This window comes from Carcharodon carcharias, chromosome 4 (genome assembly GCF_017639515.1).
Source record: "Carcharodon carcharias isolate sCarCar2 chromosome 4, sCarCar2.pri, whole genome shotgun sequence".
Classification (NCBI taxonomy): domain Eukaryota; kingdom Metazoa; phylum Chordata; class Chondrichthyes; order Lamniformes; family Lamnidae; genus Carcharodon; species Carcharodon carcharias.
In genome coordinates this window covers 61,506,258-61,533,631 of record NC_054470.1, presented here as the reverse complement: position 1 = coordinate 61,533,631, position 27,374 = coordinate 61,506,258, and the positions used below count along the sequence as shown (strand labels likewise).

The following is a 27,374-nucleotide window of genomic DNA, read 5'->3' as shown; positions in this document are numbered from 1 at the left end:
AATAATGTGTTATATGAAGGCAGGATTTTTTGCTTCATGTGCTATTGCTAGCTCAACCTGTCTTTTCCACATCAGTCCTGTTTATTTTCCGGTGTGTTATTTTGTCCTTGCAGTTCTAGATTCAAAAAAAAACATTTCTTTAATTTTACATTTAAATAAAAAAGACTAGAAACATTTTGCACCCTCTCATATCCTAAATGTCATGTGGCTGAAAGCCAATTTTCCTTCCTTCAAAAACAGAAGGAATAATTTCTGGACTATTTACCAGCTCCATTGGGTGATAACACTCATGTTAACCTATCAAGACATAGGCTTTGAACCATGTCCTTAGGAATCATAACAGCATAAAATGCAAACAACAATAAAGTTCAACTCCCATTTAAAGTATAGATTTCTTGAAAACTGAAGTTATATCATTGAATATTTTTACTTAAGGATCGCTCATGACCTTGATGGCAGTAAAATATGGTTTTGAAATACTTCTATACGCTTGTCTTTCAGGTTTGCTAATCACAAATAGATTCTTAAAAAGTTCTTACACTTAAATCTTTCTCTGTTGAAGCCTTACCACTGGATGTCTTTGATCTGACAAGGTGCAAGCATGGCAATAAAAATCAAATAAGACAATTAACTTCTCTAAGTGGATGTAAATCTTCAAAAACGTAACAAATAAAAAGATTTTTTTCTCAGTTTACAGGCTGCTCGAACAATTTAATTTTTATTCAACACAAGGAAACTGTACTCAGCATTATTTTTACCTTACTATTGTACTTTGCAACACTAAATATATTAACTAGACAAAATGGGTCACTTTAAAACTGCTTTGTGAAGTCATCCATGTCAACACAACTCTTTGCACTGGCAAACCAATCACAGCACTGGAAAGCAGTACTGCTTTCTTCAAAAGCAACTCAAAAGAACCAATAAGCAATAGCTTTCATAGACCAATGACAAATGAGATACTTCAGATTGTTTAAATGGACCAATCACAGTGCCTATAAAAAGCCATTGTTAAATCTACCACTGAAGATTATATATAAATTTTAATACTTCCCTCTCCCAGAAACAACAGTTCCAAAAAGGGGAGGAAAGGTAGATTGAGGAGGGGCAGGGGAGTCTGTGGAGGGAGAAAAGTGGCAGAATGAAAAAATGATGATTGCATCTAAATTTCAAATTGCATTCAAAATTCTCTTTTGTAATAGCTTGTCAGGTATTATAATGCATACTCACTGTGCATACATGGGTCCAATGTTCTAAATGCTTTAAAACATCTTGCTGGAGATCCTCATTGAACATCTTTCTGTATAATTGTGGCAATTTGGAGACCCAAATTCCATTAGCATACTTGTCCATGATCTCTTTCAGTCGGGACTGTATCAACTCACTGTTATAGCTGGATTGAGATGCTGAAGAATTGGATTTTCCGCTATCCATGCCATCACTCCACACAGCTACAAAGTGTGGGAAAAAATGCATCAAAACTTACAATAGCTGTCTCCATTACTAACATAATTGGAATAAGGTCACATTAAACAATAGGGGCTGTTATATTAACACCCACCCTGAAGATTAGTGGCATAGAGTCGGTATACCACTGGGGCTCGTGTAGTTCAAGTGTTTACTAGCCTGTATTATGCTAGTAGCCTTCACAAAGCAGGAAATAAGCATCAATTCCTCAAGCGATTGTAGCTATGACTTTTGCCACAGGCTGCGATAGTGGGACAGTATATTAAATAAATGCATGTCAGACTAGATATAGATTGAAAGAAAATTCAACATTAAAAGAACACACAATATACTGTACCAACAGTCAAATAAAATGTTCAAAGTATGTAGCATCATTCAGTGGCTATTTCAATATCCAGTATTACCACCCAGAGAGTGACAAGCTTTACTTGGAAGTGAATAATTAAATTCACTATTATGACCACCCTCCACAATAATGGCAAATTCTTTCCCTCTATCAATCAAAAACAACTGCAATAAAATGAGAGATAATGGGCAACACCAAAAATTGAACCTTTAAAGATACAGGCATAATCATAATAAATGGATGCTAAGCTTAAGGAGGAGATATTAGGGGCTTGATCAAAGAGGTGAATTTTAAAATCAGTTTTGAAAGGTGAGTGAGGTAGAAGGGCAAGATGATAAAGGGAGGAAATTTGAGAGTGCAGAACCTAGATGGCTGAAGGCACAGATGAGGATAGTGGGTTCAAAGGAGGAAAGGATATATAAGAGGCCAAAGTCTGACAGAGGACTGTCAGATGGGAAATAAATTATTGCAGTGCCAATGGCAGCCATGTCCCAATAGCAAAAAAAAGTTCGGGGTGGTGGGTGGCGGGGTTGAAGAAACTTCAGGGCAGCAGGATGCTAGCGTTAGGGAGTGCCCAAGTGTTTTAAACAAGGATGTTAAACTGGAGAACTTGGAGCCTGGGAGTCAATGTTGGTCAACAGGGAAAGGGGCATGTGATGGATGAATGGGGCCTGGTGAGGTGTGGGATATGGATAGCAGGATTTTAGATAAGCTGAGGCTCAAAGCGTGAAGATCGAGAGGGTGGCAAGGAGAACTTTGGAATATTATAGTGTGGAGGTGACAGACATTGTTTCTGAAGGGTTAATCAAATGGGACCTCTCTTGATTTCTCTTTATATCAGATGAACTTTGTCCAGTAACTTTTCAATTGGAACGGATCCCTCCAGCAGTCCTTTCATATGGACAGATTTTGCAATAAGATTTTTGGAAGGCTTGTAGATGAGTATGCACACAGAATAAAGTCATGAAGGTTATTCGCCTGTTAGCTCTCAAGGGCAATTAGGGATGGGCAATAAATGTTGGCCTGGCCAGCGGCGTCCACATACCATAATAGGAATATGAAAAAAAAATACAGGAGAGAGCTGACAGTTAAGTGTTTCTAAAGTCGAACACGGTTGTATTGATACCAAAGGTGGCATCTGTGGAAAGGAAGATAGCCAAGGGTAATGAAAAACTAGCAAGCACAAATGACTGTTAAAATGCATTTGATTGTTCATGAATTTCTGTAACTATCTAAGGATTTGATTGACAAGTCAAGCAGGATTTGTAAAATTGGAGTCATTTAAAGGAGGTAAAAGAATATTAGATAGCACTAAAACAAACAGGATTGCACAAAGCTATATAAAAGGTGATTTGTTGGAACAGATACCTCAGAATTCAATGAGGTTAATCTGTTAACAGTTTCATTGTTGGCGAGTGTGGGTTCCCTGATAAACTCTCATGGCTTTGCTCTAAGTGTTGCTTTTGAGCATAAGTTTAATTGCTGTCAATAACAGTTATCCTTTGCTTAATACATCTGTGAATGTCTAGTTGTAACATTGTGAACAGTATAATTTTAAGGAATAATTTGAAAGAACATCAATCCTCTAACAATATGGATGAGAATTTCAACAGCAGTTGGGGTAAGCGAGGCGGGTAATGCTCAAGGTAAAAATAGGTGGCCTACATGATGAAGATGGTACAGGATTGAATAGGCCTGGTTCAACTGAGACAGTGGTGAGGGCACAGTTTTTGGCAGAGTTTAAGGTAATGGCTTTGGTTCTCTAATGCTTAATTGATCGAAGGCTGGAGGTCTCTTCCTGCTCCCAAACCCACACCTCTCAAGGCCCCCACAAAAATCGATCATTGCTTCCCATTTTTCCTTTACTTCTTCCTTGGATGCATCACCCAAAAACATGTCAGGATCCACATGTACGCTGACAGCACTCAGCTCTATTTCATCAACTCACTCAACCTTTTTATTGCCTTTGATGTCATGTTGCTTGGTCAACATCCAGTACTGAATAAGCAGAAATTTCTTCCAATTAAAGCTACTGTCTTCAGTTCTCACGACAAACTCTTTTCCCTAGGCACCAACTCCATGCCCCTTCCTGGCACTGTCTGAGGCCGAACATGACCATTCACAACCATGCCATTCTATTTGACTGAGCTGAGTTCCCGACTCCACATCCCACTCCCTCATTGCCCAGACCACCCAGACCTGTCTCTCTCCTGCCTCAGCTAATATCTATGCCTTTGATACGTCTAGGCGCTACTGTTACAATGACCTCCTGCAAGAGCAAGGCTCTTCTGCCTTGCACCTTTCATAAACTTGAGCTCATCCAAATATCTGCTGTCCACATCAAGTCCCATTCACTTGACCTTTGTTGGTAAGTTTGCTGGCTCAAGGGCTGACAACAAATCCATTTTTAAATATTCTTTCAAATCCCTCCATGGTCTGGCAACTGCCGAGATCTGTAAACTCCTTCAGCCATACAACCGAGATCTCTGCACTCTTCCAACTCTGGCCTCTTGGATAGAAGATGATTTTAAGCACTCCACCACCGGCAGCTGTGCCTTTAGTTGCTTGGAAACTCAGATCTGGAATTCCTCCCTCTAAGCCCCATCACCTCACTAACTCTCCCTTCTCCTCCAAGACACTCTTTACAACTCCTCTTTTACCAAGCTTTTGGCCACACCTAAACCAATATCTCATTATGAGGCTTGGTGTCAAATTTTGTTTGGCAATGTTGCCATGATGCATTTTGAGATGCTTTACTATGTTAAACGGACCAAACGGACTTTGTCAAGGGCAACATGTAGATGAGGAAGAGGAGGAGTTAAAGTATAAATTTTTGGGGGGACTCTAGAGATAACGATTTAAGACAGGAAGAGAAGCTAATAAATGAACATGCTTTGGTGATAAGACTGGACCAAAGAGGACAGTTCCATTGAGCTGGATAGTACAAAAGTGATGATGTGGACAGCTAATTACAGTTGATTTTATCAAAAGCTGCTGATAGGTCAAGAAGGTAGAGAAGGGACAACACCACCATTATCACAGGAGAGGAAAGGAAGCTTGAACAGGTGATGGTAATTTTCAAGGATAGAGGCTATTTTGGAGGGAGGATGCTGATAGCTCAGTGGAAGAGAGGAAGAGTGAACCTCAGCAGAGAAACAATTTATAATGCCAGAAGACATGATAACCAGAAAAGAAAGTTGGAGTCAAAGAAGCAGAATGACTCAGTGAGGGCATGAGGGGAAACAACAAAAGAAACAAGGTAACATAATTGGTACAGTGGGTGAGTCTGGATGTAGGTTTGGCTTGGTAGGCAAGTGGGAAGAAGGAAGCAAAGACAGGTGAGCAGATAATCTCAATCTCAGTGAAAAAGTCTTCTATGAGTTCCTCATATTTGTTTGAGATGCATGGCAGATATTTAAGGAGATGTTGGCAGTGGAGAAAAGAAGCCAGGGTTAATCTTGGAGTAATGGGCTGTTTGAGGTGACCAGAAGGAGGCCCAATCACGCTTCATGTAGTCCAGCCAGATCTGACAATGAATAGTTAACCATTGTACTTATGCCTTTTGTACTTGGACAGCAGACGAGGGCCATACCAAAGGAAATGGCCAGGACGGGAGAAAGTGAAGGTTTTATTGGCAACAAAAAAGGTGCTAATGGTGAGAGTAAAGCATCAGTCCTGCACCTCGCTCATTACATTAGCAATAGTTTTTAACATTTTGGAAAGTTGCATCACCATGGAGAGCCGTAGCTAACATGTTACTCATGTACATCTCTCAATACTCCCTGACAGAAAAATAGGACATTTAGCATTGTTACCCATGTATCCATGATAGCACAGAAAGGTCTCTCAAACAGCAATGTGACAATGACTAGGTAATTTGCATCAGTGACTTTGTTTGAGAGATAAATATTGTCCACCACACTGGGGACCAATTATCTTCAAAGTAGTGCCATGGGATCTTTCACATACATCCAAGGGACAGACTGGGCTTGGATTTAACATTTGTACCTCGGACAATGCAGCCCTCCCTCAGTATTGCACTAACGTGCCAGTACTGATTTTTGTGCTCAAGTCTCAGGATGGAACTTGAACCAAGAACCTTCTGACTCAGAGGCAAGAGCAAGGTTCTGGGATTTCAAGGCACTTTACAATTCCCCTTCCCTCCTTTTGAATTCACCTCCATCTGATCTCTTTCTTGGCAGTGCCCTCTCAATTGATGTTCTTCTTCTCTTCTCTAACCTGTCTCCTACTGTCTTATCTCTCCCCATCTCTGTTTCCTCTTTGCTTCTTGTCATCCACTCTGTTTCCACCCCTTTCACCACACTGGTCCTATTATCCACCTCATCCATTAACCTGGACCTGAAAAATTTAATTAGTCTAGACGATCCATGTGCAATTTCACAGATCAACTTAGTAGACATATACGTACAAATATATTTGAAATAATTTTGGAAGAGAGGAGTATTCTATTATTGGACTAGCTTAATGTTATTGATGTACTCTGGAAAATTCTGCACACTGCACATGTCTTCAACTAACAGTTAAAGCAGTCAGTTATAAGAGTCATTTTGGGCTCGAAACATTAACTCTGTTTCTCTCTCCACAGATTCTGCCAGACCTGCTGAGTTTTTCCAGCACCTTTTGTTTTTATTCCAACTAACAGTTATGGCTTTGTGTGAAAATATCAAGTTGAAGCCCAGTCCGAGGCCTCGGAGTAAAGACTTTAATGTAGTTATTGAAAGACAAAATAATTCAATAAAGTTACGAAATGTGCATTGTCATTTATAAAGACTTTAATTTAGACATTAGAAATTATAGTTAACAAGAAAGACTGCAGGTGATTTTTTTTTCCAGAAACTGTGATTCAATAAATCATGATGGCATAATTTTTATACAGTACTTACATTATAAAATGTTGGCATAATTGTTTCCATACAGATTCCAATTATAAATAAGGCAAGTTTCCATGAACAATCTACATTGACATAAAAACTGTTACATTAATATTTATGTACATGAGTTACACCATGCACAAGATAAAGCTATCTACATACCATTATGTTCATTTGGAGTATTTTTGGCTAAATGCACCTGAAGTTCTTTTTGAAATCTTGGAGGAAATGTCATAGTGGGCCTTTTTTCAGATCTATAAAACCAAAACATGCAAAATTATACGAAGATTGGAAATCTTAATTAGTAATCTACTTTTACACCACAGGTCTTTTTTCAATGAAAATGATACAAGAATAAAAAGGACAATTTGGATATGCTTGATGCTTTTGGTAGCTTTGGAGAGGGTGAGTATCCAGGCTCTAACTTAAAACACCACATGAAAATGTATGGATCCACTGGAACGTTGACACTTTCTCAGCATTTCAAAGTGATTTACACATCTAGCAAATTATAGATCTAATCATTGCAGATCATAGATCAAGATTTTAAATGAGCCTCTCAAGCCAGCCAATCCAGGAATAATGGACATTTCGGATATAACGGCCAAATAAATTAAAAGGCAGATTTTACTAATTGAGGTGCCACTAATTATAAAAGGGAACCAATATTGTAATTTTTCTGACTCTGGCTCATTCTTTGAATCCCATTTCTTCCAAAGTTATGCAAATACAAGCAAGCAAAGCTGCAACTGTAGGATTGTTTGGCTTGAAATTCCAGAATTCCCCATAGAAGCTGATGTGGGTATGTCTAAAAGCACAAAATGTCCTCCCTTCTATAGTTGCTTTTTCATGTAACGCAACCTTACTGCATAGAATATGTAAACTTTCCTCAGAGTTAGAAATCACATTCACAAAGCAAATTATGCTGATGACATCACATGCTTTACACAATATTTGCACAAGAGCAATACTGAGGAATGCAGTTCATCCTCATAAACCAATACTAATCTTTGCATTTCCTACACAAAGAAACTGAGTAATCCAGTTGAAACAGCACCACTGAGACAAAGATTTTTGATAAACAAAGGTATCAAGGGATATGGGCAAAGACAGGTAGACTATATGGAGAATGGTTACAGACAATGTTCCCGCTAACTTCTGTTTGCTGTGCACAGACAGCTTGTTGCACTGAGGTCTCTTGAAGACTGATTTGTGCCGTGCATGTGTGCATCTTTAAGGAAGTGTTGCCTGTCCATTTCCTGTATGGCACCTTCCCCAATTGCTGTGTAGCCATGCATCTGTGCAGCTTAGAGGACTCAGCCATGATCTCACTGAAACAGGATCCAGGGGCTAGATGGTTTACCCCTGTCCCTATATGCATACACTACGGTATTGGGCATAAACAGAGATAGCCACTTGTATCTTCAAAACATAGGAGTACTTGCTGAGCACTTCTCCTGGCTAACGGTATTGTAAAAAAGCCAGGGGTCACAGGCAACCTAAACCACAGTACCAAACAGGAGATACAGGTAGATATCAGTTGACTTGTATTTCAACTAAGGACGTTAAAATACTAGATGCAGGAACCACATCAGAATGTTATGTCACCACGCACACTATTGTAGATAAGAGATTCATCGAAGAGACAAACATAACCATTTTTCAGAGAATGAGAGTTCAAGATCCTCAATGGCAGTTTCAGTGAAATTCAGTTTTAAGAATCTGGAAATGAAAGCTGATATGAAGCTTTTAGATTGGATTAAACAGGAAATTGCAGAAACTAAATAAATACTTTGTTTTGGTCTTCATGGTAGAAGACACAAGAATCATTCTGGAAATAGTGGGGAATGGTAGGGGGAAGTAAGGAACTTGAAGGAATTTGTAAAGAAATGGTATTGGAGAAATTAGGATAAGTTGACAAATCTCCTGCATCTGTTGCCTGCATCCTCGGATTTTAAAACAGGTAACTACAGAGATAGTGAATGCATTCCCTAGATTCTTGAAAAGCCTGCAAGGATTGGAAGGTAGCAAATGTAACTCCATTATCAATATGAAGGAGAGAGAAAACAGGGAACTAAAGGCTAGCAAGCCTGACATCAGTAGTAGGGAGAAAGCAAGAATTTATTAAGGGCATGGTAGGGTCAGGGCAATTAGAAAACCATATGACTGAGCAAAGTCAACACTTGATTTAAGAAAGTGAAATTGTGCCTCAGAAATCTGTTAACAGCTTTTGAGGATGTAACTAGGAGGGTGGATAAGGCAGGACCAGTAGATGCAGTATATTTGGAATTTCGTAAAGTATTCAGTAAGGTGTCTCACAAGGTTAATGCATAAAATTCGGACTCATGGGGTTAAGTCCTGAGGGAAGGAAGCCTACCTTCCTCCTCTGGACTCGAATCCCAGACAAACATAGTTGATTCTGCTGCCCTCTCAAGGGGTCTAGTATCTTAATACTAGCATGAATTGAAGATTGGTTAACAGGCATAGAAAAGCACAAATAAAAGCAACATTTTTGGGTTGGCAGACTATAACCAGCAGGGTACTGCAAGAATCAGTGCTTGGGCCTCAGCTATTTACCATTTATATCAATTATCGAAATGTGGGGATCAAATAAAAAGCATCAAAGTTTGTTGACTGTCCAAAGTTAGGTGGGAAATTAAGCTGTGGGGAGGAACAAAGAGGCTGGAAAGGAATACAAGGCAGGGGAAGAAGTGGAATTAGCCACTTTGAAAGGGAGAATAGAAAAGCAAGATATCTTTTAAATGGTGAGATACTGAGAAGCGTTATTCAGAGGGACCTGGATGTCTTTTACACGAATTACAGTTAACATGCAGGTGCAACAAACAATTAAGAAGCCAAATGGTAATGTTGGCCTTTATTACAAAGGGATTTGAATCAAAGAATAAAGATATCTTTACCACTATTCTAGATTTTAGTAAGACCACACTCTGAGTACTATGTTCAGTAATGGTCTCCTTCCCTGAAGAGTGATATACTTGCCTTAGACGGTGTGCAAGGGTTCACTGGGTGGATTCCTGGGATGGGAGCAGGAGAAGGATATTGACCTATGGGGAAATATGGAATAAACTAACCCTATATTCCCTAGAATTTAGGAGCCTAAGAGGTGATCTAATTGAAAGATATATCATTTTTCAGGGGCTTGACTGGAGAGATGCTGGGAGGATGTTCTCCCTGGCTGGCGAGTCTAGGACTTGGGCTCACAGGCTTTGATTTAGGGATGGCCACTCAGGACTGGGATGAGGATAAATTTTTCAGTCACAGCATTGTGAATTCTCTATTCCATGGAGCGGTGGATGCCCAGTTGTTGAGTATATTCAAACAGAGATCGACAGATTTTTGGGTACTTAGGGAATTAAGGGATATAAAGATAGTGCAGAAGGATGTAGTTGAGGTAGAAGACTAGCCATGATCTTATTGAATGGCAGAGCAGTATCGAAGGGCCAGTTGGCCTACTCATCCTCCTATTTCTTAAAATTGTCATAAAAGCCCAACTAATTTACTCATGTCCCTGAGGGAAGGAAGCCTGCTTTCCTCATCTGGACTCAAATCCCAGACAAACAGAGTTGACTCTGCTGCCCTCTCAAGTGGCCAAGTAAGCTGCTCATTTCTATCAAGCCACTCCCATAGAGATTAGGGATGGGCAATACATACCAGCCTTGTATGCATCATCCCAAGGATAAACTAACTAAAAATCTTCCATTCCCATATTGTGGACCAATGTTTGACTGCAGTGTGGGGAAAATCAGCTGCATTGGAAAGCTACTCATTGTTACAGGAGTTTGGAAATTGATAGCAGTCTGTGCCTGTTTTCACAAACAGCCTGCCACAACCTCTCTGGCACTAATCCCCCCATTGGATTTATTTTTAAAATTCCTTCATGGTGTGAGCATTGCTGGCTCAGCCAGCATTTGCTGCCTATCCCTAATTGTCCGAGAAGGCGGTGGTGAGCTGCCTTCTTGAGCTACTGCAGTCCATGTGCAGCAGGTACACCCGCAGTCCTGTTAGGGAGTTCCAGGATTTCAATCCAGCAGTGAAGGAAACGTGTGTAGCTTAGAGGGGAACTTGCAGGTGGTGGTGTTCCCATGCATCTGCTGCCCATGTCCTTTTATATGGTAGAGGTCGGTTGGAAGGCACTTAGTGAGTTGCTACAGTGCATTTTGCAGAAGGTGCACACTGCTGCCACTGTGCGTCGGTGGTGCAGGGAGAGAATGTTTAAGTTGGTGGATGGGGTGCTAATCAAGTAGGCTGCTTTGTCCTGGATTTTTTTTTTTATTAGTTCACAGGATGAGGACATCACTGGCTAGGCCAATATTTATTGCCCGTGCCCAATTGGCTTTGAGTGGTGCTGGTGACCCATCTTTTTGAAGCACCGCTTGCTGTCTATATGGTGTAGGTACAAGCACAGTGCTGTTAGGGAGTTCCAGGATTTTGATCCAGTGACAACGAAGGAACAGCAATATATTTCCAAGTCAGGATGATGAATGGCTTGAAGGGGAGCTTGCAAGTGTGGTGTTCCCATATTTGCTGCCCTTGCCCTTCTAGGTGATGGAGGTCCAGGTTTGGAAGGATCTGTTGAAGGAGCCTTAGTGAGTTGCTGCAATGCATCTAGTAGATGGTACACACTGCTGCCACTGTGCGTCAGTGGTGGAGGGAGTGAATATTTAAAAGTGGTGGATGGGGTGCCAATCAAGCAGGCTGTTTTGTCCTGGATGGTATCAAGCTTCATGAGTGTTGTTAGAGCTGCACTCAGCTAGGCAAGTGGAGAGTATTCCTTCACACCCCTGACTTGCACCTTGTAGATGGTGGTCAGAAGATGAGTTATTCGCCCAGAATTCCTAGCCTCTGACCTGCTCTTGTAGCCACATAATTTATATGGCTGGTCCAGTTCAGTTTCTGGTCAATGATAACCCCCAGGATGTTGACAGTGGGTGACTCAGAGATGGTAATGCCATTGAATGTCAAGGGGAGATTGTTAGATTCTCTTTTTTTGGAAAAGGTCATTGCTTGGCACTTGTGTGACACAAATATTGCTTCTTGCTCTTCTACTCATATGGCCCTGTCGTTCTTTACATTCTAGGATATCATCTCCTATCGATCGAGCACTTATGTGTCCTCACTTTAGGTTAACCTGACAGGATTATGGCAGCTACAGCAGAGCGTTAGTTTTCACACAATTCACCCATTGTCATTGGTTGTGACCAGGAGTTACAGGTTGATGGATCAACAGGCTCCTTTAATATACGTACACCAAGAATTTACTTTGAATAGATTCAGATAGATCCACTAGTGAATGAACTTATAATGGATTAGCCAAAAGTTTAACCAACCCATTTCTGGCATGAAAAACAGTTACTGCAAACAGGTATCCTTGATAAGCAACAGGTGTTTAATATATATCAGGCAGAAATCCAGCAACATTTTGGGAACCGGTAACCAGGTTGAGCAAGAAAGGGATGATAGTAAGCAGGATAAATGCAGTCTTAGATAGACTGAAGTTAATGGAATGTTTGTGTAGTCACATCTGTCAGTGAAAATATATGTATTTCAGCAGCAGAGGGACTGAGGTAGAAACACGTGTGGGCAAAGTTAAGAAGATTCGGTGCAAATGTGTAGTGGCAATGTTACTAGACTAACATCCCAGAGATCATGATTTAATTGTTTCAGAACTCTACCATGATGAGATAATCTAATTAAATAGTCTTTTAGGTTTAAACATCAGCTCAGGGTTGAACTGGGTCTGCTACATTCCAACTGTCCAGTTCAATCCAAGTAACAAAATCATTCACAATGAATGTAGTCTTTAATAGGTGCCAAAGATAATAGCTTCAGCTTTCCTGATGTTGAACTGCAGGAATTATGATCCACCAAGATTTGATACTAGACAAGCATTCCCACAACATAGAGGCAGTCAAGGGATTGAAATGGTTGAAGTGGATTCCAAACCTTCCAGGACTGTTCTTCAAGAATTAAAGACTAACCTATGGAACACTACTGCATGCAACTCAGGGGAAAAATCATAGCGGCATTAAAAAGTTGTAAAACAAAAACAGAATTACCTGGAAAAACTCAGCAGGTCTGGCAGCATCGGCAGAGAAGAAAAGAGTTGACGTTTCGAGTCCTCATGACCCTTCGACAGAACCCAAGTTCTGTCAAAGGGTCATGAGGACTCGAAACGTCAACTCTTTTCTTCTCCGCCGATGCTGCCAGACCTGCTGAGTTTTTCCAGGTAATTCTGTTTTTGTTTTGGATTTCCAGCATCCGTAGTTTTTTTGTTTTTTAAAAAGTTGTACTTCACTCTTTTTTCAAACACTGGTTTAATCTAAAAATATTGGAAGGATAAGGGCAGCAGATGCATGGGAACACCAGCACCTGCAAGTTCCCCTCCAAGCCACACACAATCCTCACTTGGAACTATATTGCCAATACTTTAGTGGGTCAAAATCCGGGATCGCCCTTCCTAGCAGCACTGCAAGCGTACGTACACCATGTGGGCTACAACGGTTTAAGAAAGTGGCTCACCACCACTTTTACAAGGACAATTAGGAATGCGCAACAAACGGCATAGCTAGTGACGCCCTCATCCCAAGAAAAAAAAAGGCTATGGAGGTTATAGGGAAAGAAAACCTGCCTATATTTAAATTGTCATTAACTTACCTTGAATAATTTGCTGAGATCACTAGTGATGCCATTAGGAGGTCATACAAAGTTGAAGACTTAATGGCTGGCTCAGTCATGTTGAGCAAAAATACTGTAAAAGTAAGTCTGCATGCCTGACCCAAAGGAAAATGGGAAGTGAAGTTCAGTGAATTTGATGGATTAGTTTCCCAAAACAAAAGCCATACTCTAATTGGCTCTTACGTGAAGTAAATTATATAATTGCCTCCTGAAGTCTGTTATTCCTGTCTCAGGTGACAGGAAGAGTTTTTTTAAAAAAAAACTAGCTATAGGGAGAGCCAGTCATTGGAGAAATGTGCCATCAGAAACAAAACTCTGTTAAAATCTCAATTAAGACTGCAAGCTGTGGACAAACTAGTCTAAGCTATAACCACAAATTCAGAGGCATAAAGTATCAGCTAACAACTTTTTCAAAGTGTTGCGAATGATCAGAAGTCATGCAAATGTAGAGTTAATCTAATCAAAGAAGGCTTGTCAATAACAAATGAGATGATGATCATTTAATACCAACCCAAAGAAGCACCATGTAAAGGTGAGGTTGAAAGATAGCACACGAAATTATTAACCACACCCTGTTATTCAAGATGAATGCTGCTTACCTGGGAGGACCTGAGAAGGCTGGTTCATTTTTTTTTTTATATTTACCTGCATTTGATCAGGTTAACCATGTGATTATGTTGCTCTGTTCAAAAATACTAACATTGAAAAACAAAAACTGACAGCATTACTGCAAATTGATTTGAAATAGATGGGCAAACTAAAAGGAAATAATTTTAGTTAATTCAGCAGTTTCAGTGATCAACTAATCTTTATTGTACAAATGAAGACAGTAACAAATGCATTGTTACAGTTGGAAAGGTTGCACCCCAATATGCCGCCTAATTAATTAAAAAGATTTAACTAGCCAATAGTGAAAAACTTTTAAATGGGTGGTGTACTTTATGAACTTTGGCCAAAAAGTGATTCATGCCTACTTTGCATCTTGTTAAACCCCTGTTGGGTCATTTATGCAGTTACAGCTGAACTTTTGCTAAAGGAGGATTTATAAAACAATTGAAATGGATTTAGTCAGATCATACTGGTTAAATGCAAGGTCACTTTGCTTATCATCGTACACTGACCTCTCCATTACAGTAAAGTGCTAAAAAGCCTGTTGTTTCTATTAGATTCAATGGTACCCTCAAAAAAACAGTTACTTAACATGCATCAATAAAAGCAAGCTGACCAAGCAGATGAGTTCAGCATATTTGCTTTGGTAGCATGGATTTTACATACCAGTTTTCAGTGCCAATGATCCTAATTTCAATAGTGAGTCCATCAATTTTTTGCTGCCAACAAAAACAGAATTGTGTGCAGCAGGAACTCAATTGTGATGAATGCATAAACATATGTATTAAATTATAACAGCACCCAAGCTGAGGCAATTCTGGGATTATTTTCCTGTTTCTGTAGCTATTGAACTGCTTAGATACCGCCAATACCGCAAAATTGCTTGCCCCGAATAGAGGCCATTAATTATCCATTCATTTGAAGGTGGGAAAATAACTCGATGTATTTCCTAACACATACATTGCTCTCTGCTGCATTCCCTGTATTTGTTGTGTCCAGGCAAGCCACCAACACAGGAACAAGAAAAAATCCTGGATATTCCCTTACATCTAAAATATTCTACTTGAAACAAATAGCACTCAATCCGGAGTACAAACTGCATGGTATCAAAACATGATATTTCATGGACCACTTTCATAGGAACATAAGAACAGGAGTAAGCCATTTAACCCTTTAGGCCTGTGCTGTCATGCAAAGAAATCATGGCTGATCTGTAACCCAACTTCATATACCTGCCTTTGCCCATATTCTTTGATGTCTTTGGCTAAAACAGATTAATCAATCTCAGTTTTAAAACTTACAACTGACTGAAGCATCAATTGCCAATCATGAAAAGGAGTGTTTCCTAATTTTACTCCCAATAGGCCTGGCTCTAGTTTTCAGACTACATCTCCGAGTCATAGACTCCCCAACCAGTGGAAATAGTTTATCGCAACATACCCTCACTTTCTACTGGATATTCTGAAACCTTCAATCAAATCACCCCTTAACCTTTCAAATTCCAGGGAGTACAAATCTAGCTATCTATTCTCTCTTTGTAATTTAACTCATGGAGTCCAAGTATCATTTGATAAGTCCGTGCTGCACTCCCTCCAAGGCTAATATATCCCTTCCTAAGGTGTGGTGTCCAGGACTCCTCACAATACTTCAAGTGTGGTCTAACCATGGCTCTGTCCAGCTGAAGCATAGCTTCTTCATTGTAATCTATTCCTCTAGATATAAAGACCAGTATCCCATTAGTCTTTCTGATTATTTTTTGTACTTGCTCATGACATTTTATAACCCGTGTACTAGAACCTTCACTAATTCTAGCTTTTCACCATTTAGAAAGTACTCTGTTTTATCCTTTTTAGGTCCAAAATGGATGACATTGCATTTGTCTTCATTGAAATCAGCCTGTCAAAGTTTTGGCCATTCACTTAATCCATTTATATTCCTTTAATTTCACACTTCCATCTTCACTGCTTATAATACCAACTCTTTGTGTCATGGGCAAATATGTGGTTTTCTATCCCAGCAACCAAGTCAATCGCTGAGGCCCCAACACAGATCCTTGTGGGACAGCAATAGTCACAAACTGCTAATTAGAGTACCTCCCCATTATTCCTAGACTCACTCTCTCTATAAGACCATAAAGCATAGGAGCAGAAGTAGGCCATTCAGCCCATCAAGTCTGCTTTGTCATTCAATGAGATCATGGCTGATCTGATAATCCTCAACTCCACTTTCCTGCCTTTTCCCCAAAACCCTTGATTCCCTTACTGATTAAAAATCTGTCTACCTCAGCCTTGAATATGGTTAATGACCCAGCCTCTACAATCCTCTGCGGTAAAGAATTCCATAGATTGACTACCCTGTGAGAGAAGAAATTCCTCCTCATCTGTCTTAAATGGGCGACCCCTTACTCTGAGATTATGCCCTCTGGTCCTAGACTCTCCCACAAGAGGAAACAACCTCTCAGCATCTACCCTGTCAAACCCCCTAAGAATCTTATATGTTTCAGTAAGATCACCTCTCATTCTTCTAAACGCCAATGATTACAGGCACAATCTACTCAACCGCTCCTCATAAGACAATCCCTCCATATCCAGGATCAACCTAGTGAATCTTCTCTGGACTGCTTCCAATGCCAGTATATCTTTCCTTAGATAAGGGGACCAAAACTGTTCACAGTATTCCAGGTGTGGTCTAACAAGTGCCTTGTATAGTTTTAGCAAGACTTCCCTATTTTTATACTCCATTCCCTTTGAAATAAGGGCCAACATTCCATTTGTCTTACCTATTACCTGCTGAACTTGTATGCTAGCTTTTTGTAATTCATGTACGTGGACCAAATCCCTGTGCTGCAGCTTTCTTCAGTCTTTCTCCATTTATGTAATATTCAGCTCCCCTATTCTTCCTGCCAAGGTGCACAACCTCATTTTCCATTTTTCTTCTAACACTTTATATCCCTCTGTAGACTCCGTGTGTCTTGCTTTCCCACCTATTTTTGTGTCATCCGCAAACTTGGCGATAGTACATTCATTTCCCTCATCCAAGTCATTAATATATATTGTAAGTAATTGTGGCTCCAGCACTGACCCTTGTGGCTCTCCACTAGTTATAGGTTGCCATCTTGAAAATGCCCCCCCGTATCTCAACTCTCTATCTTCTATTAGTTAGCCAGTCCTCTGTCCATGCTAATATGCTACCCCCAACACCATGGGCTCTTATGCTATTAAGTAGCCTTATATGTGGTAACTTCTTGAACACCTTTTGGAAATCTCTCTCCTTTCGCTCAGCCAATTCTCTAACCAGGTCAATAACTTGCCTTCAATTCCATGAGCTTCAATTAGTCTCTTATGAGGGACTTTATCAAAAGCCTCCTGGAAGTCCAGATAAATAGCATTCTCCTGTCCAGTACTTTATTCACCCCTTCAAAAAATTCAATCAGATTCATCAGGCATTACATACGAGACACAAATCTATGTATCTCTCTGATCAGCTGAAAACTTTTAAGATGTAGTCAATCTATCCTCAAGTATAGGATAGGACAATAGGCTAACTGATCTATTATTTCTTGGTTTCCAACTGTCACCTTTCTTAAATAGTATTCCTCTGGATACTTGAAATTTGAAAACAATCATGACTGCAGAAACCGCCTATCATTTATACATCACTAGGGAAATGCTTTCAAAAACTCCTAGAGCTGCACTCATTAAGAGGCGGATTATTAATGTATAAAAATGATCAAAAAGGAAAAGGCTAACTGCTCCATCTAACCTGTCCCATACAGTCCAAAGGGGAAGAAAAAAGACTTGCATTTATATCGGGCTTTTCATGATCAATGGATGTCTCAGAGAACTTCACAGCCAATTATGTACTTTTTGAATTGTAGTCACTGTTGTAATGTAGTAAACATAGTAGTCAAGTGCACACAGCGAAGTCCCAGAAATAGCAATGTGATCATGACCAAATAATTTACTATTGAGATGTTGATCAAGGGATAAATATTGGCCAGGTCACCAGGGACAAGTCTTTGCTCTTCTTTGAATTAGTGCTATGGGGTCTTTTGCATCCATCAACCAGGCAGATAAGGCCTCAATTTAACTTCTCACCTGAAAGACGACATCTGCAGCATTGCAGCACTCCTTCAGGATTGCATTGTAGTGCCAACCATGACTTTTGAACTCAAACCCTGGGGTGGGACCTGAACCTGAAACCTCAGGGGTGGGAGTGCTACCAGACAAATTATCTTGACACAGACATTCCCTAGAGACATGTAAATCCCTCAGACAGAAAGATAAAAACCAAGACAATTCAGGAAAACGAGTCAGATCGGCAAAAGGTAGCCTGGAAGATGAGTTCTTAGAGTGTTATTGGGACAGTTTCTTGGAACAGCACATTCTAGAGCCAGCCAGAGAGTAGACTATTCTAGACCTGGAAGTGTGCAATGAGGCAGGACTAATTAATGATCTCATAGTAAAGGAGCTTCTAGGCAACAGTGATCATAACATGATGAATTTTTCATTTAGTTTGAGGGACAGAAGGGTGAGTCTAAGACAATCATGTTAAACTTAAATAAAAGCAATGACAAGTGTAAGACGATGGAGGTGGCTAAGTGAGCTGGGAAATTAGGTTAAGGGGTAGGTCAGTTGAGGTGCTGTGGCAGAATTTAAGGAGAGATTTCATAACACTCAGCAAAGTTACAGTCCAGTGAGAAAGAAAGACACGAGGAGACGAATGCACCATCTGTGGCTTACAAAGGAAGTTAAAGATAATATCAAATTGAAAGAAAAAGTGCACTAACCTTAGCAGAATTGTGGTAGGAGAGAAGATTGGAAAGAATTAAAAAAACAGCAGAATGACAAAAAGAAGAAATGAGGGAGAAAGAGTATGAGAGAAAGCTAGCTGGAAATATAAACACTGATGGCAAGAGTTTCTACAAGTATTTAAAAAGGAAAATAACTAAAGTGAATGTGGTCATTAATAATAGGAAATAAAAAAATGGAGGAATGATGAAGATTGAACAGATATTTTGTGTCTATGTAGAAGACACAAATAACCGCAGAAATACTTATAAATCAAGAGGTGAATGGGAGCAAGAAACTTCAAACAATTACAATCACTAGGAAAAGGGTACTGAGAAAACTATTAGAAATAAAGGCTGGCAAGTCAGCAGGACTTGATGGACTTCATTCTTGAGTCCTAAAAGAAGTGGCTGCAGGGATGGAAGGGGCATTGGTTATAATTTTCCAAAATTCCTTGGATTCTATAAAGGACCCATCAGATTGGAAAATAGCAAATGTGACGTTGTATTCAAGAAAGAAGAGAGACAGAAAGCAGAAAATGAGAGGCCAATTAGCTGAATGTTTGTCATTGGGAAAATGCTAGAATCTGTTATTAAGGAGGTAGTAGCAGGATATTTGGAAAATTCACAAAGCAATCAGGTAGTCGCCATGGTTTGTGAAACAGAAATTATGTTTGACTAATTTATTTTGAGTGTTTTTGAGGAATTACGCAAGCACGAAGAAAGCAGCTGGTCACTAAGAGCAGCTAGTCACAGAGTGAGAGCTTGGGAATTTGGTGAGTGAGGGAATTTGCAGTGAGGTGGGAGGTGCTGCTCATGTAAGTAGCTACCTTAACTTTGAGATCAAAAGAGCACAGAGAGCGGCAGACCAGTTTAGAAGAGCAAGGGGCTCAGTGTGGATTGGCTGCCTTCTGAGCAAAATTCAAAGTGTGATGTCACGGGGAAATAGGTAAGTGATTGGCTGGTGAGTATTTTGCTAATTTATTTTTCACAACTCAGGTGATTTGGCAGTAATGGTAAGGCTTTATTATTAGTAGTAAGGTTTACCACTAGTAGTAAAGCTGCTAAGGCGCAGTAGGGTCTAAGTTTCTAGTCTCCAGTTTATAATAGTCTATAAAGTTAGGACATGGCAGGGCAGCTCAGCCGTGTGAAAAGCACGTATAAAGTCATGGATAATTCCTGTGGCCGAGATGACCACATGTGCAGCAAGTGTCACCAGCTGCAGAAACCTGACCTCCGGATTTCGGAATTCAAACAATAGCTGGAGTCACTGTGGCGCATCCGCAAGACTGAGAACTATGTAGCTAGCATGTTGAGGGAGGTGGTCACACCGCAGATTAAGAGTGTACTGGCAGAGAGGTGATGGGTAACCACTAGACAGTCTAGGAGGACCAGGCAGGTAGTGCAGCAGTCTCCCAAGTCCATTGCACTTACTCATCAGTTTTCCATTTTGGATACTGGGTGAAGGACATGGTTCTTCAGAGGAGTGTAGCCACAGTCAAATCCATGGCACCACTGGTAGCTCACCTGCACAGGAGGAGGGGAAGAAGAGTGGAAGAGCAATAGTGGTAGGGGATTCAATAGTACGGGGAACAGACAGACATATCTCAAGCCATAGGCGAGACTCCAGGATGGTATGTTGCCTCCCTGGTGCCAGAGTCAAGGATGCCACTGAGCGGCTGCAGGAAATTCTTATGGGGCGGGAGAACAGTCAGAGGTCATGGTCCACATTAGTGCCAATAGCATAGGTAGAAACAGGGATGAGGTCCTAAAAGCAGATGAGAGCAAGGGGAGATTAAAAAGCAGGACTTCAAAGCCAGTAATTGCAGGATTACGCTCAGTGCCACTAACTAGTGAATACAGAAATAGGAAGATAGAGCAAATGAACACATGGCTGGAGAGGTGATACAGGAGGGAGGGCTTTAGATCTCTAAGGCATTAGGAATGGTTACACCTTAGCAGGACTGGGACCAATATTCTTGCCGGGAGATTTGCTACTGCTGTTGGGCAGGGTTTAGACTAGTTTAACAGGCGATGAGAACCAGAGAGGGAATTCAGATAGGAGAGAAACAACGCTGATAATGGTAGGAAGAAAAGTACTAAGTGAAATTGGAAGGCAGTGGAAACAAAGGGCAGCATCAAATATGGTCAAAATACAGAAAAATGTTAAAAGGACAAAGTTAAAGGCACTCTATCTGAATGCATGTAGCATTCGCAACAAGGTAGATGGATTGACGACACAAATATAAGTAAACGGGTATGATCTTATTGCCATTATGGAGATGTGGCTGCAGGGTGACCAAGGCTGGGAACTGAATGTTCAAGGGTATTCAACCTTAAAGGATAAGCCAAAAGGAAAAAGAGGTCTAGTAACACTGTTAATAAAGGATGAGATCAATACATTAGTGAGAGGCGATCTCAGGTCGGAAGATCAAGATGTAAAATCTGTTTGGGTGGAACTAAGGAACACTAAATGGCAGCAAACATTGGTGGGAGTTATTTATAGGCCACAGTAATGGTAATGTAGGGCACAGTATAAGTCAGGAAATTAGAGGTGCATGTAACGAGAACAATACAGTCACCATGGGAGACTTCAATCTACATTTAGATCGGGTAAACCAAATTAGTACCAATGCTGTGGAAGGACAAATTCCCGGAATGTGTATAAGATGGTTTTCAAGAACAGTTTGTTGAGAAACCAACCAGGGAACTGGCTATTTTAGATCTTATTGTATTGTCCATTGAGAAAGGGCTAATCAATAATCTTATTGTAAAGAAGCCTTTAGAGAAGAGTGACCATAATATTACGGAATTTTACATGAAGTTTGAAAGTGAAGTAGTTCAATCCAAAACTCAGGTCTTAAACCTAAACAAAGGAAACTATGAAGCTATGAGGGGTAGGTTAGCTGTGATAGGTTAGGGTTAAAAGATATGACAGTTTACAGACAATGGCTAGCATTTAAATAATTAATACACGGTTTACAATATACTTTCCTTTGAGACACAAAAACCCAACAGAAAAGTGATCTAACTGTAGCTAACAACTGAAGTTAAAGATTTTACTAGATCAAAGGAAGAGGCTTATAAAATTGCCAAAAAAGTAGTAAGCTTGAGGATTGGGAACTTTTGAAAATTCAGCATAGGAGAACCAAAACAAAAATTAGAACACATGGGATTGGGAGTAATATACCAGCATGGATTGAGAACAAGTTAGCGGACAGAAAAGAGAGAGTAGGAATAAACAGGTCATTCTCAGATTGCAAACTGTGATTCATGAGATACTACAAGGATCAGTGCTTAGGCCTCACAATCTATATCCAATTTTGCTGATGACAGGAAACTAGGTAGGGATGTGAGTTGTGAGGAGGATGCAAACAGGCTTCAAGGAGATTTAGACCGGCTGAGTGAGTGAGCATGCAAGTGCAGCAAGCAATTAGGAAGGCAAATGGTATGTTGGCCTTTATTGAAAGAGGATTTCAGTACAGCAGTAAAGATGTCTTGCTGCAATTGTGTGGAGCCTTGGTGAGACTGCACCTAGAGTATTTTTTAAAATTCTTTCATGGCCGATGTGGCCATCACTGGCAAGGCCAGCATTTGTTGCCCATTCCTAATTGCCCTTGAACTGACCTTGCTAGGTCATTTCAGAAGACAATTAATGTCAACCACTTGCTGAGGGTCTGGAGTCACATGTAGGCCAGAACAGGTAAGAATGGCAGATTTTCTTCCCTCAAGGACTTTAGTAAACCAGATAGTTTCTCTGCCATTTCATCATTACCGAATTTAAATTCCATCAGCTGCCATGGTGGGATTTGAACCCATGTCCTGAGAGCATTAGCTTGGGTCTCTGGATTACTAGTCCAGAGACATTACCAGTACGCCACCATCTCTCGTGTGTATAGTTTTGACTCCTTATCCAAGGAAGGATATTTTTGCCATATAGGGGGTGCTGTGAATGTTCACCAGACTGTTTTTTTGGGATTGCCCTATGAGAAGAGATTGAGCACACTGGACCTGTATTCTCCAGAGTTTAGAAGGATGAAAGGCAATCTCATTGAAACATACAAAATTCTTACAGAGCTTAACAAGGTAGATGCAGGAAGGATGCTTCACCTGGCTGGGCCTTGAACCACAAGACACAATCTCAGAATAAAAGGTAGACCATTTAGGAAGGTGATGAGGAATTTCTTCACCCAGAGGGTGGTAAATCTTTGCAACTCTCTACCTTGTGAAGGCTCAGTCGTAGAGTATGTTCAAGAGAGATTAACAGATTTCTAGATAGTAAAGGCATGAAGGGATAGGGGGATAGTGCAGCAAAATGGTGTTGACATGGAAGATCAGCCATGATCTAATTGAATGGTGGAGGAGGCTTCAGGGGCTGAATGGCATACTCCTATTTCCTTTGTTCTACTCATTTTTCTAATGTCCCAAAGTAACAAGCAACTTGGATAAAGGGAAACCTAGTGTACTTGGATTTCCAAAAGGCATTTGATAAGGTACCGCAGCAAAGGTTACTGCATAAAAAGAGCTCATGGTTCAGGAAGTAACATATCATCATTATTAGCTAACAGGAAGCAGAGAGTAGAGATAAATGGGTTCATTTTCAGGTTGAAAGCTGTAACGAGTGGAGTGCCACAGGGATCGGTGCTGGGGCCTCAAATATTTACCATCTAAATAAATGATTTGGATGAAGGGACCAAATGTATGGTTGCTAAATTTTCTGATAACACAAAGATAAGTAGGAGGGCAAATTATGAAGAGGACATAAGACATATAAAGGGTTCTATGATTCTGTGATTTAGATAGATTAAGTGAGTGGGCAAAAAATTGACATTTGGAGTATAATGTGGGAAAATGTGAACTTCTCCAATTTGGCAGAAAGAATAGCAGTATATTATTTAAATTGAGAGAGAACGCTGGGGCAGAGGGATCTGGGTGCCCTGGTACATGAATCACAAAGAGCATTTCAGATTTCCACCATCCGCAGTATTTTGCTTTTATTATCATGCCAATGAAAATCAATTTCTGTCAATTAGTTGACAACAAATTCAGGTCAAATGTGAAGAAAGCCACAGTGCCAATGGCTTTGAGAACCATATATTCAAAATTACCTGTACCTCCCAAGTATGCTATACCTTATGGGTTATTTTCTGAAAGAAATCCACCTAACTTGCATTTGAACAAATACTACATGCTTCCATCACCTCACTAGGGAAACTGCTCCATAGATTGATCATTTGTTCACTGAACTATTTTTTCCAAGTTAGTTTGAATTTACCCCATTTCAAACCCAGCCTGTGTCTTCTGGTTCTACAATTCTGGATAAGGTAGAAGAGGTTCTCATGGTCTACACTATCTAATCCATTAAGAGTTTCAAAGGCAGAAATCATACTACTTCTCAAATATCTTTTTCAGTGAGAACATGCTCAATTTACATAAAATCACTGCTTATCCAATCCCTCCATTCACTCAAATCTTCTGGTTGGTCTCGTCAGGACCCTTTTAATAACTGCAATATACCTTTTGTTCTGTGCCAACTTAATGGTTAAAGGAGAAACTTTACTTTGAAGGTGATGCTCAACTATCAACAAAGACTGATGCAAATTACTCATTATATATCTCTGCCATATCAGTATCAGAGTCTACAGCACAGAAACAGGCCATTCAACCTAACATCTATGTCAACATTCTTGCTCCACACGAACCTCCTTTCACCACTCTTCATAGTGTGTCAACATATCCTTTCATTCTAGTGTGATCCAGGACAAACATATCTTCATTAAGTACGAATGCAGAAACTTTGGCTCCGAGTTATTGAGCTGGAGGCCGAGTGCAGACATTGCGGCATATCAGGGAGGGGGAAAATTACCTGGACGCTTTATTCCAGGAAGTGGTCACACCCCTTAGGATAGTCTTCTGATTTGGTCAGTGGACAGGGGCAGAAGGACGTGACTGCAAGTGAGGCTGGTAAGGGGACCCAGAGGGCAGGAGTGCAGGAGCCTCGGCCCTTGCAATTGTCCAACAGTTTTAAGGCTTTTTCAGCTTGTTTGGATGAGAGTGGAGGCTGCAGAGGTGGATGAACTAACTGGCCATGGCACTGTGGTACATGAAGCCATTCAAGCGAGGGTTGTTACAAGGAATGTAGTGGCAGTAGAGGACAGTATAGTCAGAGGGATTGGCACCATTCTCTACTGCAAAGAGCGCAAGTTGAGACAGCTGTGTTGCCTGTCCGGTGCCAGGATTGAGGACATCTGCTTGGGGCTGGAGAGGAACTTGCAGTGGGAGGGGAAGGACCCAGTAATGGTGGTCCATATTGGTATCAATGACATAGGCAGGACAAAAGAGGAGGTTCTGCACAGTCATTATGAGGAGCTTGGCACCAAATTAAGCAGAACCTCAAAGGTCATAATCTCTGGATTATTATCTGAGCCGCATGCAAAAAGGCACAGGACAAATCAGGTTAGGGAGTTGAATGCGTAGCTGAAAGCTTGGTTTGGGAGAAGTGGGTTCTGGTTCATGGGGCACTGGCACCAATACTGGGAAAAGTGTACCATTGGGACAGTCTACACCTGAACTCTTTCTGGGTATCCTCATGAGCTGGAAGTAGAGAGGGTTTTAAACTAAGTAGTTGGAGCAAGGGTACAAATCTGGGAAAACGTGGTAAATGAAAGAGTAGAGACAAGGCAAAAAAGAAAGGTATTATTACAGGAAATGAAAAACAGACCATGACAGGAAGGAATAGAGTGTACAAATCTAACAGTAAATCAACAGATGAAACTAGAGTTTATAAAAAGAATAAAAGGATAAAACTAGAGGCTCTGTATCCGAATGCACTAAGCATAAAAAACAAAACAGATGAACTGAGAACATACATAGAAATAAATAAGTATGATTTGATAACCACTATAGGGGCATGGCTGCAGGAGACATGGATTGGGACCTGAATATTAAAGGGTATGGGACATTTAGGAATGTCAGGAAGCAAGGAAAAGGTGGAGGGCTCTGCTAGTTAATGATGGTATTAGCACAAACAAGAGGGATGACCTAAGTTGAGGAAACCAGGATGTGAAAATGGTTTGGGTAGAGATGGGGAATGGTAAAGGCAAGAAGTCACTTGTGGGAGTCATGTACAGGCTCCCTAATGGTGATCACATGGTACGATGGAGCATAAAAGAAGAAATAATGGGAGCTTGTCAGAAAGGCACGGTGATAATCGTGGGAGATTCTAATCTAATTTCCAGTCAGATGGGCTGATAAGTGGCAAATGGAATTTAATCCAGATAAGTGTGAGGTGATGCGTTTGGGCAGGGCAAACAAGGCACAGGAATACACGATGAATGGTAGGACTCTGGGAAGTACCGAGGATCAGAGGGACCTTGGTGTGCATGTCCACCGGTCCTTTAAGGTAGCACAACATACTACAGACCCCCAAATAGTGAAAGGAGATAGAAGAACAAATTTGTAGGCAAATTTCTGCTTGTAAGAACAAGAGGACAATAATAGTAGGAGACTTCAACTATCCTAATATCAACTGGATTCAAAAAATATGAGGGGAACTGAGGGAGAAAAATTCATGCAGTGTGTCCAGGAAAATTTTTTCAACCAATTAGTGACAAACCCAACGAGAAGAGATGCAATTCTAGACCTAGTCTTGGGGAACGAAGGGCAGTGGGTGAAGTGACAGTTGGCGACCATATCGGGGACTGTGATCACAATTCAGTTAGATTTAGCATTACCATGGAAAAGGACAGAGATAAGGCAGGAGTAAAAGTCTTGAACTGGGGTAAGGCAAATTTTGCAGAAATGAGAAGGTACTTAGCTAAGGTGGACTGGACAACAGTGCTGGAGGATAAAACAGTGGAAAACCAGTGGGAAGCACTAAAAAGCAAGATCCTAATTGTACAATAAGAGTGGGACTGCCAAATCTAGACCCCCCTGGTTGTCTAGAGGAATACAGGGGAAGATCAAACAGAAAAAGAAAGCATACGATAGGCACAAAGGACTAAGCACTGCAGATAGCCTAGATGAATATAGGAAGTGCAGGGACGAAGTAAAAAAGGAAATAAGGAAATCAAAGAGAGGGCATGAAAAATGATTAGTAAGTAAAGTTAAAGATAACCCGAAGATGTTTTACCAATACATGAATGCTAAAAGGTTAGTTAAGGAAAAAGTGGGACCTATCAGAGATGAAGATGGAAACTTGTGTGTAGATGCAGAGGCTGTGGGAAGGGCTTTGAATAAATATTTTGTCTCCATGTTTATAAAGGAAAGGGAGGATGTAGATATAGTAGTCCAGGAGGAACACTGCGAGATATTGGACGGGATAGTCATAAAGAGAGAGGAAGTACTCAAAGGATTGAAATCCTTTAAAGTTGATAAGTCACCAGGGCCAGATGGATTGATTCCAAGGCTGCTGAAGGGAGACACGGAGGAGATAGCAGATGCTCTGAGGATGATTTTCCAACCTTCACTAGACATAGGAGAGGTACCAGAGGACTGGAGAAATGCAAACGTAGTTCCATTGTTTAAAAAGGGATCAAAGGAAATGCCAACCAATTATAGGCCAGTTAGTCATACA

At 40.5% G+C, this 27,374-nt stretch overlaps 1 protein-coding gene across 5 annotated transcripts in view; it reads right to left on the bottom strand.

Moving 5' to 3' along the window:
- Positions 1-27,374, bottom strand: part of LOC121277367 (tudor domain-containing protein 7-like) — a 150,207-nt gene that overhangs the window by 74,487 nt on the left and 48,346 nt on the right. For all 5 annotated transcript variants that reach the window (XM_041186749.1, XM_041186750.1, XM_041186751.1 and 2 more), the window contains exons 5-6: positions 6,868-6,959; positions 1,231-1,451 (exon numbers count right to left, since the gene is read on the bottom strand). In XM_041186749.1, the coding sequence (XP_041042683.1) occupies positions 1,231-1,451; positions 6,868-6,959 (313 nt within the window). The remainder of the gene's footprint in view (positions 1-1,230; positions 1,452-6,867; positions 6,960-27,374) is intronic.